General features: G+C 40.8%; 1 protein-coding gene across 4 annotated transcripts in view; it reads right to left on the bottom strand.

Moving 5' to 3' along the window:
* GALK2 (galactokinase 2) overlaps positions 1-25,745 on the bottom strand; it is a gene marked incomplete at its 3' end in the record, with an annotated part of 140,185 nt that overhangs the window by 33,258 nt on the left and 81,182 nt on the right. For all 4 annotated transcript variants that reach the window (XM_079700108.1, XM_079700106.1, XM_079700107.1 and 1 more), the window contains exons 6-8: positions 23,449-23,547; positions 21,817-21,969; positions 11,985-12,195 (exon numbers count right to left, since the gene is read on the bottom strand). In XM_079700108.1, coding sequence (XP_079556234.1) covers positions 11,985-12,195; positions 21,817-21,969; positions 23,449-23,547 — 463 coding nt within the window. The remainder of the gene's footprint in view (positions 1-11,984; positions 12,196-21,816; positions 21,970-23,448; positions 23,548-25,745) is intronic.

Genomic DNA, 25,745 nt, shown 5'->3' on the forward strand with positions numbered 1-25,745 from the left:
TGAGTGATGATCAATTGATGTTTCATGTGGTTAAAACTATGAACGTCTAATTTTTCCAGAGAGGAAGTGCAGATGGCCAACAGGCACATGAAAAGATGTTCAACATCGCTAACCATCAGGGAAATGCAAATGAAAACCACAATGAAATATCACCTCACACCTGTCAGAATGGCTATCATTAAAAAGAACACAAATAACAAATGTTGGTGAGGATGTGGAGAAAAGGGAACCTTTGTACACTGTTGGTGGGAGTGTAAGTTGGTGCAGTCACTATGCAAAACAGTAGGGAGACTCCTCAAAAAAGTAAAAATGGAACTACCATATGATTCAGTAATTCCTCTCCTGGGTAGACAGCCAAAAATAAAACAAAAACACTAATGCAAAAAGATACAAGCACCCCAATATTCATAGCAGCATTATTTACATTGTCAAGATATGGAAGCAACCCAAGTGTCCATCAACAGATGAATGGATAAAGAAGATGTGAGAATACACACACACACACACACACACACACAAAATGGAATACTACTCAGCCATAAAAAAGAATGAAATTTTGCCATTTGCAGCAATATGGATGGACTTGGAGGGCATTATACTAAGCAAGATAAGTCAGACAGAGAAAGACAAATACTGTATGATATCACTTATATGTAGAATCTAAAAAATACAACAAACTAGTAGATTTAACAACAACAAAAAAAAAGCAGACTCACAGATATAGAGAACAAACTAATGGTTACCAGTGGGGAGAGGGAAAAGAGGAGGGGCAATATAGACGTGGGGGAGTAAGAGGTACAAACTATTAGGTATAAAATAAGCTACAAAGGTATATTGTACTACATGAGAAATATAGTCAATATTTTATAGTAACTATAAATGGAGTATAACCTTTAAAAATTGTGAATCACTATGCTATATACCTGTAATATATAATATTTTATAGCAACTATACTTCAATTTAAAAAACTGTGAATGTCTATACAGATACAATGGATAATAATTTTTGTTGTCATTACAGTTGATATTTGGCAATAAACTGCAAAAATCGCTAGATACATGGATAGTAACTCACCTCTGCTGACTTGCATGGAAACAAATTGGGAACAAATTTACATGAGTAGGAAGAGGTACACAGTTTCTAATTTAGAAGTTCTTATTAGGAAACTTTCTTCCACCTGAAGCTAGGTACTTTGAAAAATAACAAAGGATAGGAAGTAAATAACTAATATCGAACAGCAGGAGATGTTTTCCTTGACCATGCCCTAAGATTCTAGAATGACAGCTTCCTGAAAAGAGACTGAGTGAATGCCACAAGACAGGGAAGAAAATGATAAACCACCAGGACTGAGAAGGCTTTCACCAGAAAAAGTGCAGATAAAATGCCAGTATGAGAGAAATGTGCAACTTCAAAACATGTCACAGTAGGTCTAATTATTAAGTGAAAATAATTTGGAATTTGGTCAAGAACGATATCTGTCATCCCAGATGTCTGGAAAGAAATGTCAACTTCATATTTTTATATGAGAAAGTAAGCTGGTTTTCACTGGTATCCCACATCTGCTCGCATGGAGCAGCGGCCAGGTCCATGGCACCTCTAGGCCCCACTGTCCCTTCCTTCAGCTTCTCCTACTCTTGGACCAGGTACATGCTTGGCTTCTGCTGCTGGACACCGGTATCATCAAAGTGGGAGACCTGGAGGTGGTGAGAGTCTGACCCTGGTTCCAGTCCACCTTCATGGGCTCTGGCTTGTCCTTGCTCTCTCCCACTTCACATCCATCATCACTTCCTGCCTGTCTTTCCTACTGGCTTCAGGCTTCAGCACCAGATGCAAAGATATAGCCTGATGGAGACTGTTCAAACAGCTTTCACAATTGCATGTGGTCAAATCTATATAACAAATCCCTTTCTCTGATAGAACCCTGACTGACAGCCTCATGTCACATAATGGTTAAGACTGTAGGGGGAGGTCTCCGGGGTTAGACTACATGGGTTTGAATCCCAACTCTGCTACTTTTAGCTGCGTGAGCTTGGGCAAGTTACTTAATTGTTCTGTGCCTTGGTTTCCTCATCTGTAAAGTAGCAAAATATTGGAACCTACCTTATGGGATGTTCCTAGCATCAAAACCATCTGACGCTAGTTCTTATCCTTTAGGTTCCTCTAAATTAAATCTGTGTAACCTGTGCTATATTTCACTTACATAGATTTGAAATGTTTTAAGGAAAAGCCCATATGTGAATTAAAAGACCACTGTCAAAAGCTCTGAGATGCAAGATAGAATGTTCTGTTGGCTGGAAAACCTTGGTAACATTCTCTGTTTACAGAACAAAAAAGGAATATTCATCAGTATTAACAGTTACATCAGTGAACACAAACCTAATTAGAATTGTAATGGCCAAATGCATTTGCTTTTGTCTTTTAAACAGAATTTCAAACAAACAAAAACAACACCTACCAAAAAATTCCTTATTCACTAGAGGAAGTTCGACTATCACATCTCAACAGTGTGAGCAGATGAGGAGAGTTGGGGAGAGCGGGGAGAAGGAGCTGGGAATGCATCAGTACTGAAATGTGTGCGTCTGAATGTGTTTATGACACAGTTTACAGCCTTGGAAAGAACTATTTCATGTAGGTACTCTGAACGTGAGGAACAGGAGGACCATATTAACAAACAAGTATAGCAAATGTTTTAAAAGTACTTAGAATAGTGCTTGTCACATAGTTAAGTGTTCAATGTTAGTTACTGTTAATAATATCATTAATGTACTTGAAGAGATTTTCTTAAAGGCTAGATATAACCACTCTCTAGCTGGACTTTGAGTGCCTTCTTCAATTGGCCTCCTACCCATTAGTTCTCCATATGAATAGAAGAAAATTAATTTAACACATTTATTCATTTAGCAAACATTTGCTAGGTACCACAGGAATACAGAAATGCACAAAACAAGGACCCTTTTTCAAGGATACAAATGCTGCTGGAGGATGGTGCCTCATGACTCACATTTAGCTGCTGTGACTCTTTCAGGATTTATTTCTGGGAAATGCCATTATGGCAACTATTGTATGTGAACTTCATGTGATGCTACAAGAGCTGTTTCCAGCTTGCTTTCACAGCTGTAGGTCACCAGAGTCTACGGGGTTGCTGTTATTAGGCGAGTAGATGTCCCCTTCCTCCTTTCCTGAAGCATGCATGGTCTCCCTGAAGCTGATGGTCAATACACAAGGATGACCTTCCTAGAGGAAGGAAAATTTTCTTCTTTGGGAAAGATGATCGGAGTGTTTGACAGAGGAAAATGTTTAGTCTTGTTGGTCTAACTCTCTACCACATCTTCTACTGCTGGCCCTGCCCAAATCACATTAACTCAAGAAACTTGGGGAACTCGAGGGTTTGAAGGTACAGAGTATGAGAGGCGATCAAGCTCACAGGTTCATTCTGGGCCTGCCTCAGTCTAAGATGACCAAGTGTATTTAAGACTACTGCAGGGGTCAACTTGTCTTCAAAATGTACCTGCAGAATTTGTTTCATTTTAGCTCTTTTAAAACTCTCACACAAGTGAATGAAAATTCCAGAATTCTCTGGCTTTTGTGGCTCCAGAATGGCCTCAGGAGCCAGAAACAAGGCTCTGTGGGATAAGAGGGAGATTCTGAGCTCTGGCCTACCCGTCAGTGGCTCAGGCACCAACCAGTATACAGCACGTACCACAGCTGCGTACGTGATTCCTATACACTGGTACTGTTCTGCTGTTCCTACAGAAGTTGGGTTTTTAAGATGCCCATGTCTTTAAAATCAGACTTAATAGAGTATGTTTGCATTGCATTTTCAGTTCCTTAAATATCTGAAGAGGCAAGGTGAACCAGTGAATAGGGGTATATAATGCACACATCTGAAAGAGGAAGAGGAAAACCCAGGAAGGAAGCCTCATCACCAAGTAATTTGGGGTAACAGTTCAGCCCATTTCTTCCTAGAAATTAAAGAAGCTTTACTCCTGGCATGGTCCTGCCCTCTGTGGCCAGACAGCTGAGAAGTCAACAGGAGCTGAGGCACACAAAGGAGAGACTAGGCAGAGGGGGAAAGAAAAAAGACCTAAGTGAAAGCAAATTTTCCCCATACTTGTCTTCCAGAACAACTAAAGCATATCTTTTGTGCATAAGTTATTTGACTTATTCTTTTATACTTTGTTTCATAAGAATCTATTACCTTGTAAAAATGAAAACAAAAGACAAAACTAAAGGACTCATTTTTATTTGGCCTTATTAGGAGTCCATCACACAGATTTTAAGGATTTCTGCTCAACCAATATCTCTAGAAAGGTCCTTTGGAGTTTCTTCTAGGCTCTTTACAGAAAACTTTTCTTCAAAATTCTTATAAGAACAACAATTGAATGTGTTGAAATCATAGAATTTAGTACCTGATATCTTATGAGCTATTTTTAAATCAATTTCCTTGATATTGAGAAAACAACTGGAAATTGAAATTACTGACTGACTCCAAGTACCTTTATACTTCTCCATTAGATAAAAAATAAACTACTCTTCTTAGGCTTAACTGAGATAATCCATGAGGACTACACTTTTATCAAGCGAGAAAATTCCACAGCACTTCTCATGGCTCTTCTGTAACAGAAGGGCTCACACACATTCTGGCCAAGTTGAGTTTGCTCCTTAGATTAAGCAAGCTACTGGATGCCACACAGCTTTACATCTTCTAAGGCAAAAGCACCAGAATGGGAAATAGCCAAAAGGAAACTCTTTAACCACAAGGTAACCTATCTTCATCACCTCTCTTTAGTTTCAAGACAAAACTAGAGCCAACAAAAATCAAAACTTTATATTACCTTCCTTACTTGGTACAGGATTGGTAAAGCCAGCTGATTAATACACTGAGATAAAAAGTACTGGCAGCAAGAGTGTTGGATTAAATCAAAAGCCTGGGATTTGGGATCTGGCTCCAGCACTTACTACCTCTCTAGTTTTGTAACTACATGTAACTCTTATGACCTCAGTTTCCTCATCTGTGAAATGAGGATAACCATGTGCCCCAGGGTTACTGTGAGATTCAAATCAGATAATGAAGGTAAAAAGTAATGTATAAACCATAAACTAAATAAATAAGTTTTTTTGTTTGTTTGTTTTGTTTTTTTACTCTGTATGTCTTCCTAAAGAGCAGTCTATGCCAGTGCCTTATACTTGCTCAAAAGCCATGATTATCGCTCGTGACTTTGGAAATCACAGGATCCAAACAAATTAGTCAGCAACTGGACAGCACTCTGTCAGCATATGGTCATAGGCAAAGTTGGTAATCCAAGCAAGGAGATTCGTGTCCATCCCAGCAGAATGCATCTAAGCAGCAGGGCCACCCAACCCGGAGCACCAGCTGAGCAGTCCCGAAAGGAATGCTCCCAGTAAATTCTCCCTTTCTTAAACCAGCACCCACACCACCTAACCCATTCTCTACCTCAGTTTCCATTTACTCCCTCACGGACTCCTCTGTTTAACCTCCAGTGTGTGTCCTTGACTTCGCTCCCATGGTAGATACGTGCGCCCATCTCTCCTGGCTCTGACCACAGCTTCACCTTTTCCTCTGGGGTCACACCTTAGGAAACACCCTTCCCAAATCAGCCTGGCCCTGAGCTTCTAGAAACCCAAACATTATGCCACACCTTTAGATAATTCCTATCTGTGAGCATGGCCTGACAAATAATCCTTAAACTTTTTTCCTAACCAATAATACTTACATTTTTCCCTACCAGTCCTTAGTGATGGATTATAGCCATTCTAAACAATGTCTAAAGGATTTGAGAATTTTGCTTTGTGTGTGTATGTGTGTTTAACTTTAATGGTCTCTAAGGATTTCTAAATCTAATTATTGGAAATTTGGAAAAAGAAAATAACATGGGCCTTTGGAACGCTGGCTAGTTTAGCAGAGGCTGCAAGCCACAGTTTGACTGTAAACATCTCTCCTTGTACTCTCACCTCAAGGTCAGCATCTCCCAACTCACACTCATATCCACGTAAAGAAACAAAGGAATTTTGGCAGAAAGAGAACATTGGATTTCATATCCCTTTGAGAAAGGCGTGGATTTCCATGATGAGAAAATCAGTCCAAGTCAAAACTAAGCATGTTAAAGTGTAGGCATCCGGAATAAAGGGGTGGTGGCACTCTCCAGAGTCCCCTGCTGGGGGCACACGTCATCTGTGCCTCCACTCCTACAGTCTAAGGACAGTGCCACATTCAATAAGAATCATATTTTCTAAAGGGGTAATAGAAGTATTCATTTAAGGTCTTAGGCCAACCAAAGCACAAACTCAGAAGGAACAAGGCAAAGATATAAATGGATTTTGATTTCTAAAGTTAAAGCTGTGTGCCAAGAGAATTCAGCAGGAAATTTGGCTGAGGTTAGATGGCTGGATTCAGAGAGTAAATCAAGTGACATTAATCTAGGAGACTCTAGAATCCCACAGACTGATTTATGTTCATAGTTTTTTTTAAACTTACTTATTATGAAACCAAAAGAGGGAATCCTTTGAGGATGGTAGAATTACAAAATGGATTCATTCTATCAACATAGGTTTTGTTTGCACTCAATAAACCTAAGTAAATTATAGAAAGTCATGTAAGTGGGCCAGTAGGAAAGTTATTTTAGATAAAGAGGTAAGATTAAGTATTCATCATTTTTACAAAAACAATGAAATCATTATTCTTTAGTGGGACAAAACTTAAATATACACATAAATAGCAAGGCATATCCTATGATTAGCAAATTATCCTTCGTGTTTTCCAAGGTTTTCTGAGAAATTAACTTATTCCCAGAAATGCTTATTCAAAAGACGGGTGGAGGGTGGGGGAGACAGGCAGATGCAGAGAAAAAGGAACAGGGATACAGAGAAAGAACAGGCTTCAGACAGAGAAGGGTACAGATAAGAATTATATTGAGTTTATACGATAGGTAGGAACTGTTTCAGAAAAGAGGAAAGGGCAATGATGTTTAGGATTAAAGGCCCAGAAGGAAGACCAAGAGGCACTTAGTGAGTGGAATGGTTAAGCCAGGACAACACTGTCCAAATGGGCACGTATGGGCTCAAACAGGAGACAGGACAGAACAGAGTTAAGGCCAAATTGAGGAGAAATTTAATATCCACGTTAAAGAGTTTAGGCAATGAGGTAATGACGGGCCTCTAAAGGTTTCTGAACTAAAAAGTAACACCATGAAAAGACTGCTTTAAGAAGATTATTTGAGAGTGAATATTCTCAATATCTATTAACTAAAAATTCCAAAATCTAATTATATAGTTTGGGTCTTTATTTGCTCTATATCTTTATTTAGATGCCTTACCATATCACCAGAAACTCATAATCTTGCCTCCAAAATCATTTCCCATACTACATTCCCTAACTTTCCCAGCATCCATACGTCAGCCTTCCTTATCTTCTATTCCTTTTCTTCTTCCATTTCTCTCCTCCCTCCTTCCCTTCCTTTCTAGACACAGGCAATCATCAATTCCAACTGAACTCTCCTTTATAGTCTTGAGAAATCTACTCATTGAGATATCCACCAACAATCCCCCATTTCAGGCATTTCTGCAATGGAGAGTAGAACTGGCATCCCTTTAGCCAGTATTTTTGGCATCCAACTCATACTGCACACAATGCCTCTTGACACATGTTTTCAAATACCCCACACCTCGTGTTTCTGTCTTCCAGGCTCTACTCTTTGCCTGGAATGGCCGGTCACCTCTCTCAGCCTGGGAAGGCCATAACTTTCTTTTCAGATCCAGCTTAAATTCAAGGCACATTCTCTAGGCATTTAGTCACTCTCTCCTCCATACTCTCGGGACTCCTGATACTCTTATTAACAGTGGGTATTATTTACTGTGACTGTTCTGTGGCACTCTCCCCAGTTAGACACTAGGTCACTATAAAGTAGAGATCATATCCTGCTTACCTGTATCCCAGCATCCAGCATAATACCCAGCCCAGTGAAGTTAACACATATATTTGCTGAATTAAAGAAACTGGATGATGTCTTAAGTCAAAAAATAAAGACTATTTCCCTGGAAGCTCTCCCTATCCAAAGACCTACCCAACTTCGTCACTCAATAAACATGTTATTAAAACACTTACACACAGTATTTAACAAGGTGTTGGTGATCTGGGCCTATCTACAAACTCAACCTGATATATCACTCACCACTATGTACACTGTTTTCAAGAAACACTCAACCATCTGTAGTTCTCTGGACATCCTCTCTTACTCCTCCCTGCCTCTATACCTGCTGTTTTACCTGCTTGGGAGTCTTTCCGACTGCCTGTCTACCTAGGAAATTTCTATTTATTCAACTTCTGTCTGGTTGCTGTCTCCTTAGTAAAACCGGCTCTGACTTCTTTCTTTTCTGATCTCCCTAGACCCAAGAACACCTCCCTCACTGCACTCATTACTTTATGCTGGATCAGTTTTTTTCTTTATCTGTTTCCACTACTATTTTGCAAACTCCTTGAGTATCAAATCCTGTTGTGTTTATCTCTGTGTCCCCAATACTCAGCCTCAAGGCCTAGAGGAGGGGAAGGAGAGGAAAGAGAAATAACAGAAGTAGCTGACATTTAAAAGCACCTACATTACCAAGCATTGCTCCTAGCACATTACACTGACTACTTCTTTAAGTACTTCTTCTTATTATGCCTATTTCATGGTAAAACTAAGATAACAGAAAGGTTAAGAATTTGCAAATCTAGTCCCAAATGTAGTAAGTAAAGAAGCCGGAGATCTTAATCCAGGTGGTATGGCTATCCTTTGGTCTATTGCCTTTCTGCAATGGTGTCAGCAAACTTTCTCTGCCAAGGACCAGATAGCAAATATTTTAGGTTTTGTGAACTATTTAGACTCTGTCACAACTACTCAACTCTGCTGTTGCAGTGTAAAAGTAGCCATAGCCCATACATGGCTGTATTCCAGCAAGAGGCTATTTTACAAAAACAGGTGGTAAGTCTGATTAGGACTGTAGGCCAGTTTGTTCATCTAGAAATTCAATAAATGTTCATCAAATTAAATTGGATCTAATGATGTTGGAAACCAAAACCTTCTCCCTGCCCTCAAGGAAAACTTTTTCCCTTATCTTATCCTAAAGCCCTCAGCAGTTGCAGCCTTTAAGACTTCACTTGGCAGGCAAATCCACTGTAGCCACTCAAAAACCAGTTTCAGAACTGAAGTCAATGGGATGGACATGGGGCCCTGTTCTTTGTGCTAAGCTCCCACCCCTGAACTCCACCTCAAGAGACTATTGGATCTTAGCCAGATGTCCCTGTCCCCAGCAATGAAGTCTCACAAATAGATAACCTTTACTTCTAAGAAGAGAAGCCACTCCAAGGCTCTAGCCTGTACCTCCAACCCTTACCTGGCCTCCATCTGAGGTTTCTCATGTTATCAGTATAAATACAATATTACTGGAAACAGTAGGCAAACAGAAAAAACTTCCACACTTAAGTGGGCCACAAGTTTCAACCCTAAGCAGTGAAGACTTCTTGGTTTTCCAGAATGTTGTTCCACAGCAGTCATGAGCACTGCTCTAACCTAGATCTTTTTATGTAAGTAGTATAATAATCAGAAAAGTAGGTATAAAAAAAAAAAGGATGAGAAAAAGAAGAGCTTATTGAATTGTAAATTTTTTTTCACTTCACCTCAGTGACATAAACCCCACCCTACAAAAGAACCATTTGAATTGACATATACACACTATTATATGTAAAAGATAACTAATGAGAACCTACTGTATAGCCCAGGGAACTCTATTCAGTGCTCTGCAATGACCTATATGGGAATGGAGTCTAGAAGAGAGTGGATATATGTGTATGTATGGCTGATTCGCTTTGCTGTACAGCAGGAACTAACACAATATTGTAAATCAAGTATACTCCAATAAAAAACATTAATTTGAATAAAAAGAACCAGTTGCTTTATATTTCACAATATTTTGACATCCTATTGGAACTGAGCAGAACTCTGCAGTACCCTCCTCCCCCCCATTACAAAGCCAAGAAGTTAATGACTAGGACAATAGAGTCAGAGACTCAGTGTCTGATGTACATTCCTGAGTTGTTTTAGATACTATAACTGTCACCAGAGAAAACAGCTAACTGCATGGTGACCAGCTGTAGCCATGACATAAGTTACTCCAACTTGAGCAGTACTGAGTCTATGGCTAGCACAATTCCAAGAACTGGCCTCAAGAGAATGGGATTAACATTATTGCTCATAATAATCTATACCTTTGTGGGCATCAAAATAATTGTGGTTTGCTCTGCCTGTATATGTAAGCGGACAACTAAAAATTGTCAGCAAAGAGATGCTATAGGCCCATGATGACACCTTCCACTCTGAGAATACAGCACCCTATGTCAGCATGAAGAAAGTACAGAAGATAGACCTTCACCCCTAATCCCATAGAAATGGAATGATGTTCTGATAAGTGGGGATATGTAAGCAGCTCTTTGCAGGAAACCACCCTCAGCAGGAAGCCCCTGTTCTTGTCACTTTAGCAAAGTTATATTGTAACTAACTCTTAAACCAGGCAGGCCCATGCTCTACTCATCTCCAGCCCAAGCACACCTTTCAAATCTTTTAATCACACAAAACCCTGCCTAACTTGTTGGTTCTTTCTGATGATCAAAGTAGAAATGAAAAATAAGTAATTAGCAGATGACCAGATCTCTTCCCTAGCTTCCCCTTCAGTAATCTCCTGATCAATCTGCATGAACAAGATAACATCTAGAGGAAGATCAGGAGGGGTCAACAAGCCTGCACAGAAGCCTGCACGCAGTGAGGAATGGCAACAACTCTGACCCCCTATCTCAATGATTAACTGGGATTACTTTTCTGTTTCCCTTTAAAAGATCTCATGGCCTAGCAGAATCTTCGGAGATTTTTTTTTTTTTCCTTTTTTTTTTTTTTGCGGTACACGGGCCTCTCACTGTTGTGGCCTCTCCCGCTGCGGAGCGCAGGCTCCGGACGCGCAGGCTCAGCGGCCATGGCTCACGGGCCCAGCCGCTCCGCGGCAGGTGGGATCTTCCCAGACCGGGGCACGAACCCGTGTGCCCTGCATCGACAGACGGACTCTCAACCACTGCGCCACCAGGGAAGCCCGGAGATGGTTTTTGAGGGATGCTGAGTCCACCATTTCCCCAGATTGCCGGCATTCTGATTAAAGGCTCCTTTCCTTTCTACCAGCATTTGTGAGCACATAATTGATTTTGTAAGCAGCGAGCAGCGGGACGCGATTCGTTCCACAACACTATGAAGCACATGTCCTATTATCCATTATCTTCAAAACAGGCAATCACAGAACTAGAAACAAAGTATACCAACTGCATGACAAGGATCATATATGCTGCTCATGGCCACTCAGATCCAGAGAGGTTAGTATAATATCCTGATTTAATTCTAGTGAGAAATACTTTGCTGTTGAAATTCACCGAAGAAGGTAACATAACTTGTCCTAGGTGCTACAAGATGCTTCCCACCAGAAAAAAAAAATTTTAAACAGCAAAATAAACTATAAATGTACATTTAAAATATTATTAGATCATCACTTTGGTTTTTGACCCCTAAACTGAGTTGGGCTCACATTTGGAAAAGTGCATGATGCTGCCAGTGAATTTACCCTACCCACTGTAATTCTGTGGTTGCCATAGGCCAGAGAGGGAGAATTACAATGGTGAATTACGAACTTCTTGAGGGCGGGAAGTATGTATTATTCACCTTTGCCTCGCCAGAAAATCTGGCATATAGCAGACCAGGAAATGTTTGTTAATAAATGAATAAATGAATTTAATGAAGCCAAGAACCTAGATAATTAAGTTTGTCGAAACACACACGTTATCCAAATCCCCTCAAGCATGCTTCAAAATCAGTATAATCCATGGGGACATTGGAAACTTTCCATCTGTGAGTGGGGAAACAACCCATGCCCTTATTTTCTCCAGCAGACTCACCGTCTTGAGTGTTTGGACTCAGGATTTGGGTCTTGAGTTCCTGCAGGCTAATTCCCAGACACCTGCAGATCTCCTCAGGGCTATAGGGTTCAGAGTGAAGGGCATCTTCTGTGATCAACAACATTTCTTCCAGACTGACCCCCAGCTTGGCCTGCACCTCCTCCAGCCGCAATACTTCCTCCCATGGCAAGCATTTGTGCTTAGCCAGGAGCTGCAAGTTCAAACCAAGATAATGGTCAGTTTTCATTTCAGATATTGATATGCACTATTTTAATGAGCCAGATTCAACTTAAAGCTTTTTTGTTTCCATTCAACCTATCCACAATTCCCACCATTGCTTGAAAATGCACACTCGGTTCAGATGTTTGAAATTAAACATGCTTGTGTGACACTCACAGGCTAGTTGAGTATTTTTCCTAAAAAAAACTAATCCCCCACTGATTTTTTTGCCTGTCACCACTTTCCCTCAGGGCTATTTCTTTGAATAATTTTGTCCTTTTGTCCCTATTCAGTTCATCCCCAATACACCACTCTCTATAAAGTCTACAGAAAACTATTCAAATCTCACATGATCTGGGTCCTGAGGTGGGCACTGCATGCCCGATTTCATTTGAGCACTTCCTGTTTACAACATGCCTCTTTGAAATGGCTAATGAATTTAAGTATCTGGGCGTTTGGAGTCAAGTCCCAGATTTTAAATGAAAACCTCATTGGTGACCTTACGAAACACCACTGCATTAGGTCATTGGTGGTAGTAGAGCTGTATGTTTCTCCACCCTCAAGAAAAGAGTTTGGCTTCCAGTTGCGTCCTGAGGCACCTCCTCAATCTACTGCAGAGGGTGAGATATAAACCAAACCTTTGTAACCTGGTCCACTCATGGGAACCACACTCCAGAATGTGTGTCCCTCATTTTCCCCAAACCACCCTTCAGAGCAGGTGACAATCAAAACAGTGAAGGTATCTCTCACCCTGAGGTCTACAAAATTCATTCCCCAGGTGTGAGGGCCGCAGGTGCAGACAGCACAAAGGAGCAAACAAAAGAAGGGGAAATGTGCATCTGATTTACTCTATTATGCTGATGATTTGATTTTCTTTCTTTTTGACAGGAAGCAGATTTACCAAAAGACCATTGTACTTGGTTAGGGCCACTCACTTCTGAAGAGTGTTAATAACAGTAGTTCTTATATTCATTAATCCTCTTTTTAAAACTCTGGCTCATACATTTGAAAGGAGTTAATGATTTTAAGGCAGAACTGGTGAAAAAGACAATAGAATTACATTTTTCTGTTCAGTTATTTCCCAGAACATGGTGCCATTTTTAAAGCAAGGATACAAGCTAAGACCTTTCTTCTGACCTTGTTTGCTTAGCACATTTAATGTTTATTAGCAGTGCTAGATTGACACCTCCATAGACTAACTCATTCATTCATTCAACTCATTCATTCATGGTCTCTATTCCAGTGTATTCCAAGAATAATTTCAGAAAACTTATAGACATACATAAAATGAAAGAAAAACATACAATATATTTATTTTATACAGAAAAAGAGCTGAAGTGGATGATCTCCTAGAATTACACTTCCTCAAAACACAGATCCAAATCCAACTGAGGTAAACAATGAAGTTAACAGAAATAATTCACACTTGTATAATGCTGTATGATTTAAATGTGCTTTTTATTTCTTTTCAGCTTTGACAGCTCTGTGAGATAGGTATTATTACCCTATTTAAGAGATGAGAGTGACTTGCCCAAAGTCACCTAGCTAGTAAGAACAGAGCTGGAAATTTAACCTGTGTCCTGTACCTCTTTCTTGCTTCCCCAAGGCCACATTCTCAATGGGCTATGCTTGATATCTATGTCACACTACTCATTTTAGCTCAAATCACCACTCAAGTTTTAGAAATGGTTTCTAAATACAAACTAAGTTTTGTGTTAGAAGTGAACATTCCAGTGATTTAAAACACTTTGATAGATGGGTTCCTTCTAAAATAAGAAGGAAATGGAAAAAAAATCAAAGAATGACCCCTAAGTGATGAGAATGGGCTCTTCCTAAGAACCTTGAAGTAAACACCATCTCCAAGTTCCCAACCCTGACCTCACGTGAACAAGTCACTTTGCCTCAGGCACTTGATCCCAGGAAACTGGCCCAGGACTGTGTGGGGAGAAAGTGTTCGAGGGTTGCCTGCTGCCTACAAAGCTGTTTTCAAAGGCAGCCTCCCAATGCACTTTTGTTCCACAAACAGAGGCACTGACATTCACTCTAGCAATATCCCAGTTTACTGTTCGGCCCGCTTAGCTCTCAGCTGGAGGGTCCACACGGCCAATTGGGTGTGTATTTCAATTAAGAATGAAACCTACCACATGCCCTCAAGGACAGCTGCACAGCCAAGAGTTGCTGAGTAGTGCACTACATTGTAGGAGTAAAATCGGAAAGCTGCTTAAGCCCTTTAAAATTTGGCCCAGGAAACAGAAAGATGACTTGCAGATGAGGGAAGTGGGTGGGTAAGATCTGTTGCCCAAGGCAGAACTTCATGAGGGAATTTGCCACTCACAGCCCTGTCGCCTGGCCATACTTCACATTTGTGAAGCAGGGCTAGGAGTCAGGGCTATGGGTCATTTTGTGACAAGCTCCTCACTCAGCAGCAGGGTGGGGATATAAGAGAAAGCAGTTCTTTGTCAACATCTACCATTTTCTTTTCACCACTACAAACATTAGGTGTTTATTTCCGATTCCATTCCTCGGAGGTTCCTGAGCCTGGCTGATGCTCTGTGGACAAGAAAGCAGGCAACGAATATTTTGTCCACAGTCATGGAAAGAGGTAGATAAATAGTGCTAGGACCCTGCCTTAGGTTGGCTTCTCTTGGAAGCAGGCCCTGAGACAAGAATTTAGGGGGAGAGGGTGATACAGAGAAGTGCTAGTAGAGGAGTGGAAAATGAGACAGGAAGAGAAGCCAAGATGAAGTGCAGTGATGTGAGAGGTGAAGCGGGGCCTTCTGGACCCTCTGCGACCTGTATGTATAAACCTCGGATGTGTCCTATGCATAGACAAGAAAGCTCAGATATTTACCCACTAACTCTCATCCACCATTGATTGAGGGCTGATTCCAAGGGTGCTAGCTCCCCAGACTTCCAGGCTGTCTCATGTGCAAACTCAGCGTTCTCCTGCAGCTAGAAGACATCCTCAGTCTGAGAGGGTCTCTGGGGCTTCTATTAAGAGGGTGTGGTAGGAGAGTGCTAAGATATGGACTCAGGAGCCTGTCTGTCAGAACCCACCTCTCTCTGACGTTCTCATTGCATTTTGCAGTATTAACAAGTCAACGGAAAAGTGTCAAGTCTTTCTCCTCACCAGGTCAGCAAAGGATAAAATTTCAAATCCCTTCCCTGACAAGTTGTTTTCCACACAACAAAAGTGTTGTTGGTGGTTTGGGTTCTATAAATCACCCATGCTTATTTTTAAAATGTGAAGAAACGCACAACAATTTGAAGTTTACAAAAATTACAAAGTATAAAATAAATCACCTGTAATCATCCCAATAAGATAACCACCAATGTCCCATCTGATAGCCTATGATACATTTTTTATGCATACTTCTTACATACGTACACACATATAGTTTGACATAAATGGGATCATACATAACTGTTTTTATTGTGGATACCTTTTTTTTTCTTTTTTTTTTTTTTGGCTTATCTCCCCTCACCCTCCTCCAACTTCATGAAGCCATTCCACAGTGACTTCATGCCCATGTTCCGCTCATAACCATCATGAACACATCACAATGGTGACCTTCCCCAGTGTTGGTCATCCCCACTCTCCACGTTCTCCATATTAGTTTGCAGGCCACAGAATAAATCTGAAGAAATCTGCACAACTGTGCAGAATGACTCTACTACAATCCTCACCTCACCCTCAGCACAGCCTGTCTTTTTTCTAAGGCATCCCCAAGCATGGTGCTCCAGATTTCATGCACACCTAACTCCTAAGGGGCACAATGGAAAGAGCAGGGCTAAAGGGAGACCTGGACTCCTGCACTTAACTTAAAACAGGTCACAGCCTACCTTGGCTGGAAATTCCCAGTTTGTAAAATGGGACACCTAATGGCTACCGCACAAGATACAGTGAAGATTAAATAAGATAATGCCTCTCTAGCTCGTTCTTTCCCACATGACACTTTTCCTATGCCTTCAAATGTATACAGATGTTTCCTGTCATAAAATTCTTACTCCTAAAGCTACTGCTCTTAATTCCTCCTTCTCTTTTACTGTCCGACAACTAGAATCAGTGACCCATAGTCACTGCTTCTGGGCCCTCAGTGGCCACTCTAACTATTGAATATGGCCTCCCAAAGGGCCTTCTTATTTCCAGAACCACTTCTAAAGCCACGGGATTTCTCTCGGTCCTCTAATTCCTTAATCAATCAGTGGCTGTCAGCACTCTTCACTACCTAGCTTCTTCAGATTCCCTGTTGTACTGGCCTGTGTAGCCCTGAATTTTCCCGGTTTCCCTCTCACCTCTCTGGTCCTTACATTTCCACCCATGAATCAGTTTTCTCCTTTCATTATTACTGAAGCCATCTCCCAAATTTAACCCCCGGCCTTCTGCTCTTCTCTCACCACATTCTCTCCCTCAGCAAACTGAACTCAGTCCTTGGTTTCAACTATTATCTCAAAATAGTTGAAAGACTATTGTCCAAGCCAAGAGAAACATTCCAACCTCACATTTCTAACCACTTATAAGAAAATTCCATGGGGAAGTATCATCACCTCCCACTTTCATATCACCTTCCATCCTACCTTCCCCCTATCTATGAGTGGCAGCACTATGCTTTCCACCCATCATTTCAGCTTAAAACTACAGCCCTTTTCAACTCAACACTTAGCCTTCACCTGCACATGTCTGCATGCCATGCGTGTTCACTGCAGTGTATGAAGCACTCACGGCTCCTGACTGCATGGAGCTCAGAGTCAACCCGAGGAGACAGGCATCAATTAATAATCATATAGTGAAGAACTTACTCCATTTGTGATAAACTACTATAATGGAAAAATACAGGATGTGGCAAGAGTATATAAAAGGGCATTTAACATAATGGAAGTGGGGAGGGTGGTCATTCCTCAAGGTAATGGCATTTAAGCCAAAAGGAAGACAGAAACCCAATCACAGAGAGCCTTATACCCGACCCTTTACTAGGTCCTGTCAGAGCTTCTTTCGTATCCCTCTCTTGTTATCCCATCCCCACTGACACTTTAAGACCCACTTCTCTTCAACCAAACAAAAGTTCCTGCTGCCAGCTTAATATTTCTAGAATACCTTGCTAACATTTGCACTTCCAGGACCAAGCCTGGGTGATCCTCAGCACAGCACTCAAGGTCCTGCTACACTTGGTTCCACTATTCCCCAGTGTGTGCGTGCTCTGCCCTGCAGGCAGGACTCACCGTCCTGGGACACTCCACACCAGCATCCTGGCAGAGTGAGCTCGACTAAATCAATAGGCTCAGTGAAATTGGCTACATTGCTGGGTGTTTGGTTTTTCTCCACTCAAATTCAAGAAAACTGCAGAAGCCCTGAGAATATTATAAGCACTTCTCCTCACCAGACAAAGAATAAGCTCCATATTGACCACTAAGTGGCAGGAGCTAAAAAAAACTCGATGAGTGATGGCCGCTAACCAGACACGGTTAAATCACACTGTAAATTTTCCTTGAAGCGTCAAAGGACCACATGAAACCCTCTCCTTCATTGCTTCACATGTTGCCACAAGGAGCTCAGGGTATGCAAAATGCAACAGCATAATTTCCCTTCCCTTTTCGACTTCCCATAATACTTATTATCAGCATCACACATCTTATCCCTCAATATAATTAAGGGATACTCTTTTTTATAGACATAAGGCAATTCTGGAAAAGTTTTTTTTTTTTAATTTGTTTATTTTTGGCTGCATTGGGTCTTTGTTGCTGTGCGCGGGCTTTCCCTAGTTGTGGCAAGCGGGGGCTACTCTTCATTGTGGTGCACGGACTTCTCATTGAGGTGGCTTCTCTTGTTGCAGAGCACGGGCTCTAGGCACATGGGCTTCAGTAGTTGTGGCACATGGGCTCAGTAGTTGTGGCTCACAGGCTCTAGAGCACAGGCTCAGTAGTTGTGGCGCACAGGGTTGGTTGCTCCGTGGCACCTGGGATCCTCCCAGACCAGGGCTCCAAACCTCTCTCCTGCATTGACAGGCCAATTCCTAACCACTGTACCACCAGGGAAGTCCCCCAATTCTGGAAAAGTTTAAGCCACTGAATATGTATAAAATATGAAAAATGTTGTGCTCATTGAAGATTTCTGGCTACTTTGTTAATTTAAGAACATAAAAATGTGCTTCACTTAAAAGAATCATTTGGTGGTGTGATGAACCGGGAGACTGGGATTGACATATATACACTAATATGTATAAAATGGATAACTAATAAGAACCTGCTGTAGAAAACAATAAAATAAAATTCAAAAAAAAGAGTCATTTATGCAAATAATAATTATAAATCTCTATTGTGTTTGCCTTGAAATGTTTTAAATTTTGGTTCAAATGCCTCTGCAAGACTCTGACTTTTAATGAATCTGCATTAATTAGTTTGGGGAAGCTGTTAGAAAGAGAGGAGCAGGGAGGAAGAGAGAGAGAGGGAGAGAAAGGAGACTTAAGAACAGAAGAAATTATCAACATTAAAGCAAAACAAAGAAAAAATCATCTTCATTGGTTTAGTGTACTTCCCTGTGCTAAGTAGATACAAAAGGTACTCATTTTTCAAAAAGGTACCTTGGGGAAATAGGAGGAGAGGAAAAATAAGTGTTATTTATTACAGTTTTGCCATGTGGAGCTCTACTTAATCAGAATCATTTTCAAAACAATCCTGAGGGCTTCCCTGGTGGCACAGTGGTTGAGAGTCCGCCTGCTGATGCAGGGGACACGGGTTCGTGCCCCGGTCCGGGAAGATCCCACATGCCGTGGAGCGGCTGGGCCCGTGAGCCATGGCCACTGAGCCTGCGCGTCCGGAGCCTGTGCTCCGCAACGGAAGAGGCCACAACAGTGAGAGGCCCGCGTACCATCCTGATCTGTCATTTCTCCACTAACACTTCATTTTTATTGTCTGAAAGCAGCAAGTTTATTCAGATTAAGACAAGCTTCTTTACTTTTTTACATGAGAGTTTATTTCCTGATTTAATGAGACCATTTCCAAACAAAAATTATATTCATTCACACGTTGCTGAAAACGGAAGAATGGCACCACGCTGTAATTAAAATAAGCTTAGCAGAATTCCAGCCTATATTCCCTAGGCAAGAGCATATTCTTGGCATCAAGATTTATCTGCAGAGCCTGTATTAGCAGTTTTATCTTTACTTCCCTTTTGTATATAACCTTGGATTCTCATGATTTGCAGCAACATGATTTAGAAAACATTCTGCATCTTGATAAAGCCTTTCAATTTTCTTTCTTCCATATTTCAAAAGAGAGACAAATTCAGAGTACTTAAAATAATGTGTTTTATCTACATCAATTGGGAGGAGTGTGTGGCAAAAAGCCAATTTCACTGACCAAAGCACCTCTAAAATGCACATGGAGTTATACAGTTAAACTCAGAAGACAGCCTCAAGAACAAAAGGTTCTGCAGCGGATTAAGGTTTTCAGCTACTGCTCCAGAAAGAGAAGCCCTTTTTCTAGTTAACTCCCAAAAGACACCTCCCTCTCCCATCCTGACAACTTTCACTACAGAGCTTCAGCACCACAATTTTATTTCTCATTTTCTTCTTGCATCTTTGGAAAAGCATCATTACAATATGAACCCATTTCACACATCTCATACTTGTTTTGGCTCACCTATGGGTCTCATAGATGATATCTAATTTCGTGATAAAACTCTGAAAACAATGTTGTGTATGTTTGAGGTCTCCTCAGGAAGGCAGCACTTACTCATATACCTCAAAATAAAAAGTCAACAAGAATAAGCCCTTAAACAAATAAGACACTAATTTCTTCCATCTCCTGAAAGAAGAAGTTTACCCTAAGAGGAAAAAAATTCACTGAAGCCTTTGACATTGAAAAGTTTACTGCACTACTTCTTCTCATATATGCACTGATCAGAAGAGTTTAATATTGAAATATTTCTTTCAGAGAATTTTTAGAAATTATCTGAATAAGTAAATTGCATATTTAAAACACTTAAATCATGATTTAAAAAAATGTTTAACACTAAAATTTTCCAGAAAACAAAAAAAAACTTTTATTTTCTGGCTCATCAATTCCCAACTTCAGGGGATGGGAGTAAGGGGCAAAGTGGTATGTCAGCCCAAGGGATAACTATACCTTACACAGCTCCATGGTAGCTAGTCCAGTGCTGGGCCCACTCTATGCACTTGTAAAAAATTGTGAAATTGAGCAAAATAAATATGATAGGGCAGGTAACCCAGGGAATAGTTATTCATTTATTCAACACATGTTTACCCTGTGCCTACTTCAGCCTAAGCACTATACCAGGCCTTAGGGATATAAGAGTTAACAAGATGGACAGTCTTGGCCCTCAGGTAAAATCTAGTCAGAAAGAAGAGATGGACATCAAACAACTGTGATAAGTATCATACCTGAGAGGTGCAAGTGCTATGAAATACAAAGAGAGCCCCACCTTAGTCTGGGCGTAAGGAAGTCAAGGAAGGCTTTCCTGAGGGACACTTAGGCTGAGACTTCATAGAGGGCTGGGGCGAGAGCATTCTGGGCATGTACAAAGTCCCTGCGGTGAGAATGAGCATCATGGCTAGAGTGTCATGGGACTGAGGGATGCTAAGAGAGGAAGAGGATGAGGCACACATCGGATCTTGCAGTTCTCTCCAGGAAGTGATAAGGACTTTTGACTTTATTCCAATGAAATGGAAAGCTTTTGAACGGTGTTAAGTAGGGGAACAACCTGATCCGATTTAAATTTGTAAACCATCATTGTATCTGCTATTTGAAGGATGACTGGGAGAAAGCATGGTAGAGCTCCTGACCAAGATTCTACTCCCCAGCTCCCAGCCTCAGTTCTCTCCAACTTTTAAATCATAACATGTGCTATTCTAGATCTTACATAACATTTAATTTCTGTGCCACTTTTTAGAGCACCTGTTTACATACCACCTGATCAAATACTAACCATTTCCTATTTCAAATCCCCCTAACCTTTACTCTCTACTCTCTATTCTTATGTCCTGTATCCTTTTGTATATCTTCATGCCAAGTGTACAACAGGTATTCAGTGAATACTTCCTAAGTAGATTTAAGGCTTGACTAGCAAGTGTCTTTTAAGCTGTGGAACAGAGAACTGCCAAGACTCCCTTCTGGTGTGCATTTCCCTAGTAGACACCAAGCCTGTATTTTTAGAAGGAACAGTGATGGCCAATGGTGCATGTGAGAGGACTGAGGGTTGAGGCTATCATCACTTTTGTCGAAGAAACAAGATTAGTTATGGTCACCTCCCATCAATCACCCCAACTATCTTTCTCCACCCGTCGACCTAACCCATGGCCTGTACTATACAGATATAAGTTGAGCTGTCCTCTTCTCCCCATTGCCACCCTAGAAAACTCAACTGTGAAGTTCACACAGTTTCCAAATAGCTAGAGGTTGCAAGGCACACCTCTACGTTTATTTATCTCCTGAGTTTGAAATCAAATTTCTCTGTACTAAAAAACTTCAGTTAGAACATTGCTGCAGTCAGAATATTGCCCTAAATTTTAGGGAAAGAGACAAAATAATAGGGAACAAAAAGAAAAAGAACAAGAGAAAGCCTACTTCAAGTTTCACTAGTTTGCCAAGTTCATACCTTTGCAGCCAGCCGACACTCCATCACCCTGATGTTGAAATGAGAAGTTGCTGCTTTATTCATTTCCACACAACTGTTGGCAATCACAAACACTGCTCCACTTGGGAGTTTCACATCAGTTGCCCTCAGAGGACTAAATTCTATCAACTTGGCCTATTGAGAAAAAAAATGACAGGTGAGATATAATGCTTTAGAATTCAGAAAATGTTTAACCATTTATGCATTTATTTACCTTAGTAAACATTTTTCCCAAAAATTCATCCATTTATTCATTCAAATATTATCTACCAACTTCCAGGCACTGTACTAGGCACTGGAGATACACGAGTGAACGGGACAGACACTGTCCCTGCCCTCATAGAGATTACAATCTAGTGGGAAAGGCAGTCAAGTAGTCAAATACACTGCCGGGTTGTGTTAAAAGGGTAGCAAAGCACAGGGCACTATACAGAAACACAGTTGTAGCACCTGATCAGATATAGCCTAGTGTAGGTGCCTCTGAAAAAAAGGGAAATCTAAACTGAGACTTAAAGGATGAGCAAAAGTAGGACAGACAGAGGGTTTCTTTACCCAAATAGGATGTCAAGAAGAGGGAAGAATATAAGCAAGTTCACAGGCGAAAAATAATATGAGGTGTTAATAGAGTTTGGGGTATTGCAATTTAGCTGGAGCTTAGTGTATGAGGGATGAGGCATGGTGAGAGGATAGAACTGAGCGGAGGGCAGGTAAAGCAGGGGTCAGATCATGAAGTACTTTGCAAGCCCAAAGAATTTGGACTTTGTTCAGACTCTACAGCTAACTTATGTTAACACAGGACTCTTACCATGTCTGCTTGTCAGGTCTCACCCAAAAGACCCAGAGTATTTTCTTAGCATTAAACCAAATTTCCTCATGCCTCCTGTCTTTGGCTTAGGGGAATCAACAACAAATACTCTTAATAAGAAGAGATCCAGGTATTCTTGGAAAATAGCCAAACCTGTAGGACTCTGATGGAAAACTAAGAAAAGATTTTAAAGAAGTGTCTGTTTCTATTTTGGAAATGGTCAGTTTATGGCAACTATGAAAACCTCTGCTCTGTCTATGGGAGTTGATAACCAAGGGGAAGTGGTATTGGCTAAGGAATTCATTCCTGGCTTCCTGTCAACATTCTTTTCCCTACCACTAAAGCCCCAAAAATGTTGACAGAGAAAAATGATACCATAGAGTAAATTACAAAAAAGAGGACTAGTGAATATATGTGGTAAGAGAACTAACATTGGGGTTTAAAACCAACAGGAGATTATGAAAATGCCATGAGATGAAATGATTTGGGACAAGAGCGAGAAAAGAGGTCCCAATAACTAGGGAGTTGAGAAATCGCATATTAACAATGAATTAGAAGGAGGGGGAAAAAAAAAACCTAGACGCCTGAGGTATGATTCTGGAAGCTTAAGGGAGAGGTGATCGACATGAAACAGAGTCAGTGAACTGGTGATAGCCTTGAATTACAAAGCAGTTGAGAAATACCATCCTACAATAGAGCCTAATAGAATAGGCTGCCCAGAAAAAAAAAGCGCTCTGGGGATCTCAAGGTCTTCCTCTCTGGGTGAGCATTCCTTGGTGGATATTTCCAAATAGCTCAATGCCACCTACAGTTCCTTCTTCTGCAAGAAATGATATGGACTGGTCCATCCCTCCTCCTTCAGTGCCAATGTAATGCTCACTCTTGGCGCAGATTTCTGCAAGTTCCACCTGGAAAAGTAAAAATTGATTTGCACTGTGAGTATATCATAATCTATTGCTCATTCATTTCCTACTCCAGACATGACATATGGGTTTGAATTCCAGTGCAGCTCTGATCAACTGATAGTAGCTGCCTGCAGCATTGGGTTAACAAGAACTCCAAGACTACCATTAAGCTCAATAGGAAAACATACAAAGATCAATTAATGTCTGCTATGAGTTGGAATGAGATATTGACTGTGCATGTTGTGTACAGTCTCGTCCCGCAGTACCCATAGGAGATTCGTTCCAGGACTCCACGGGATACCAAAATCTGAGGATGCTCAAGTTCCTTATATAATATGGCAAAGTACTTGCACATAACCTATGCACATCCTCTCATATACTTTAGATAATCTCTAGATTACTTATAATACTTAATACAATGTAAATACTATGTAAATAGTTGTAAATACAATGTGAATGCCGCGTAAATAGTTGCCAGTGTACAGCAAATTCAAGTTTTGCTTTTTGCAACTTTCTGGACTATTTTTTGGAATATTTTTGATCCATGGTTGGTTGAATCTGCAGATGCAGAACCTGAAGACATAAGGAGGGCCGACTGTATTTGCTATCCCTAAAAGACTCCACAGGGCGAGCAGTTTCTCCCATCTTTCTATTTGCTCCATTCCCTCTCTAGACTGGCATCACCAAAAATCTCATATGGGCACTCATTCATTTCTGCCTCAGCTTTCTTTGTCTCCCAACAGTGGACTACTCCACAGTCTCCCCACAGCCAAAGTGAGGTCATCCAACCTTATTTTCCAGTCCAAAAGTAATGCTGCCTCTGTGGCTTTTCCATTAAATGTAAGAATCAGAACTAGTGTCATCTCATCAGACACACCTTCCTCCAATCAAGATGAAGAGGCCCAATACATTAACACATTTCTAATCCAAACTGAAAATGTCAAAATATCTATTTAAGAATCTTTTATGGCTTCCTATTCCTTCCATGGCTTCTTATTTCCTAGAAATAAGTTCAAATTCCTCAACCTGGCATTTCAAAACTTTCCAAAATGTGCAACCAATTTACACATGAAATCATATTATCTACCACTCTTTTCCAATTATATTTGTCTCCATGACCATCTCACACATTTATGTAACCTGGTATTATTTCCTGTCTTCTCTCATATAAATCCTATTGCCATTCAATATCTGGCTTATTGGCTACCTACTATGGGTAAGTCCACTCAAATCTTCCTCCATCACACAGTCTTCCTCAAATACTGCTCCCACTATGGCATCATGCTTCTCTAAACCCTCACAACACTAACAGTATCATCCACTTACCCTACTATTCATTCATTTTTTTTTTCTTCTAAGACTTGATTCAAGCCTTTATTTCTTACCTGTTTTACTGGAAGATCCCCCTAGAGTGATCATTCTGAAGCACTGATATAATCATCTCTTGCTCGCTTGGTTGCCAGTGCCTTGACGATCATACTTCTCATTGTGGTACACACCATCTCTAATGATTTATTCCTTGCTCACACCTCCATCCTGCTCTCCCACCACTAACCCCGTAAACCCTAGGCTCAGACCACTGGAAAAATGCTGTTCCTCGTCACCCCCAGGCTTTCTCAGTGCCTTTAAAACTGTTATTTCCTGTCCTCCTCACTCAGTACTCCTCTCTCCAGCATCCCCCACTCGTCATCAGGATTGTCCCAAGTGTCACCTCTCCCTTGGAGCCCTCACCACCGCCCGAAGGCCCACACACTCCACAAAATCCCTCTTCTGTGCTCCCTGTATATAACTTTATGCTCATTTACCAAACCATGCTTTAAGTGTGGCCTTCCTTGTGTGTTTATCCATCAGTCTATGAGAGCCCATGCAGTGCCCAGACCAGAGCCCACTTAACTAATAAGACTGAATCACATAGTGTTCATTATTGCTCTTTAATAGCGTCAGGTTTCAATCACATCTATTTACCCCAGAAAACTGTCAGTCCTGTAAGAAACAGATAAAATAGGTGTTTTTTTGTGTCCCCTACCTCACACAATGCCAAGCACATAGTAAATACTCAATAAACACCCGCTGCTTTCACTTTCTGAGAATAGCTGCCCAAACATCATTTGATAGATCCTGTAAGTGTCATATTCCTTGTTGGATTCACTAACATTAATTTTGCCTCATGACACGAGGTAAGCTTGGTATTTTGACGTAAT

Source organism: Hyperoodon ampullatus, assembly GCF_949752795.1.
Source record: "Hyperoodon ampullatus genome assembly, chromosome: 3".
Lineage (NCBI taxonomy): Eukaryota > Metazoa > Chordata > Mammalia > Artiodactyla > Ziphiidae > Hyperoodon > Hyperoodon ampullatus.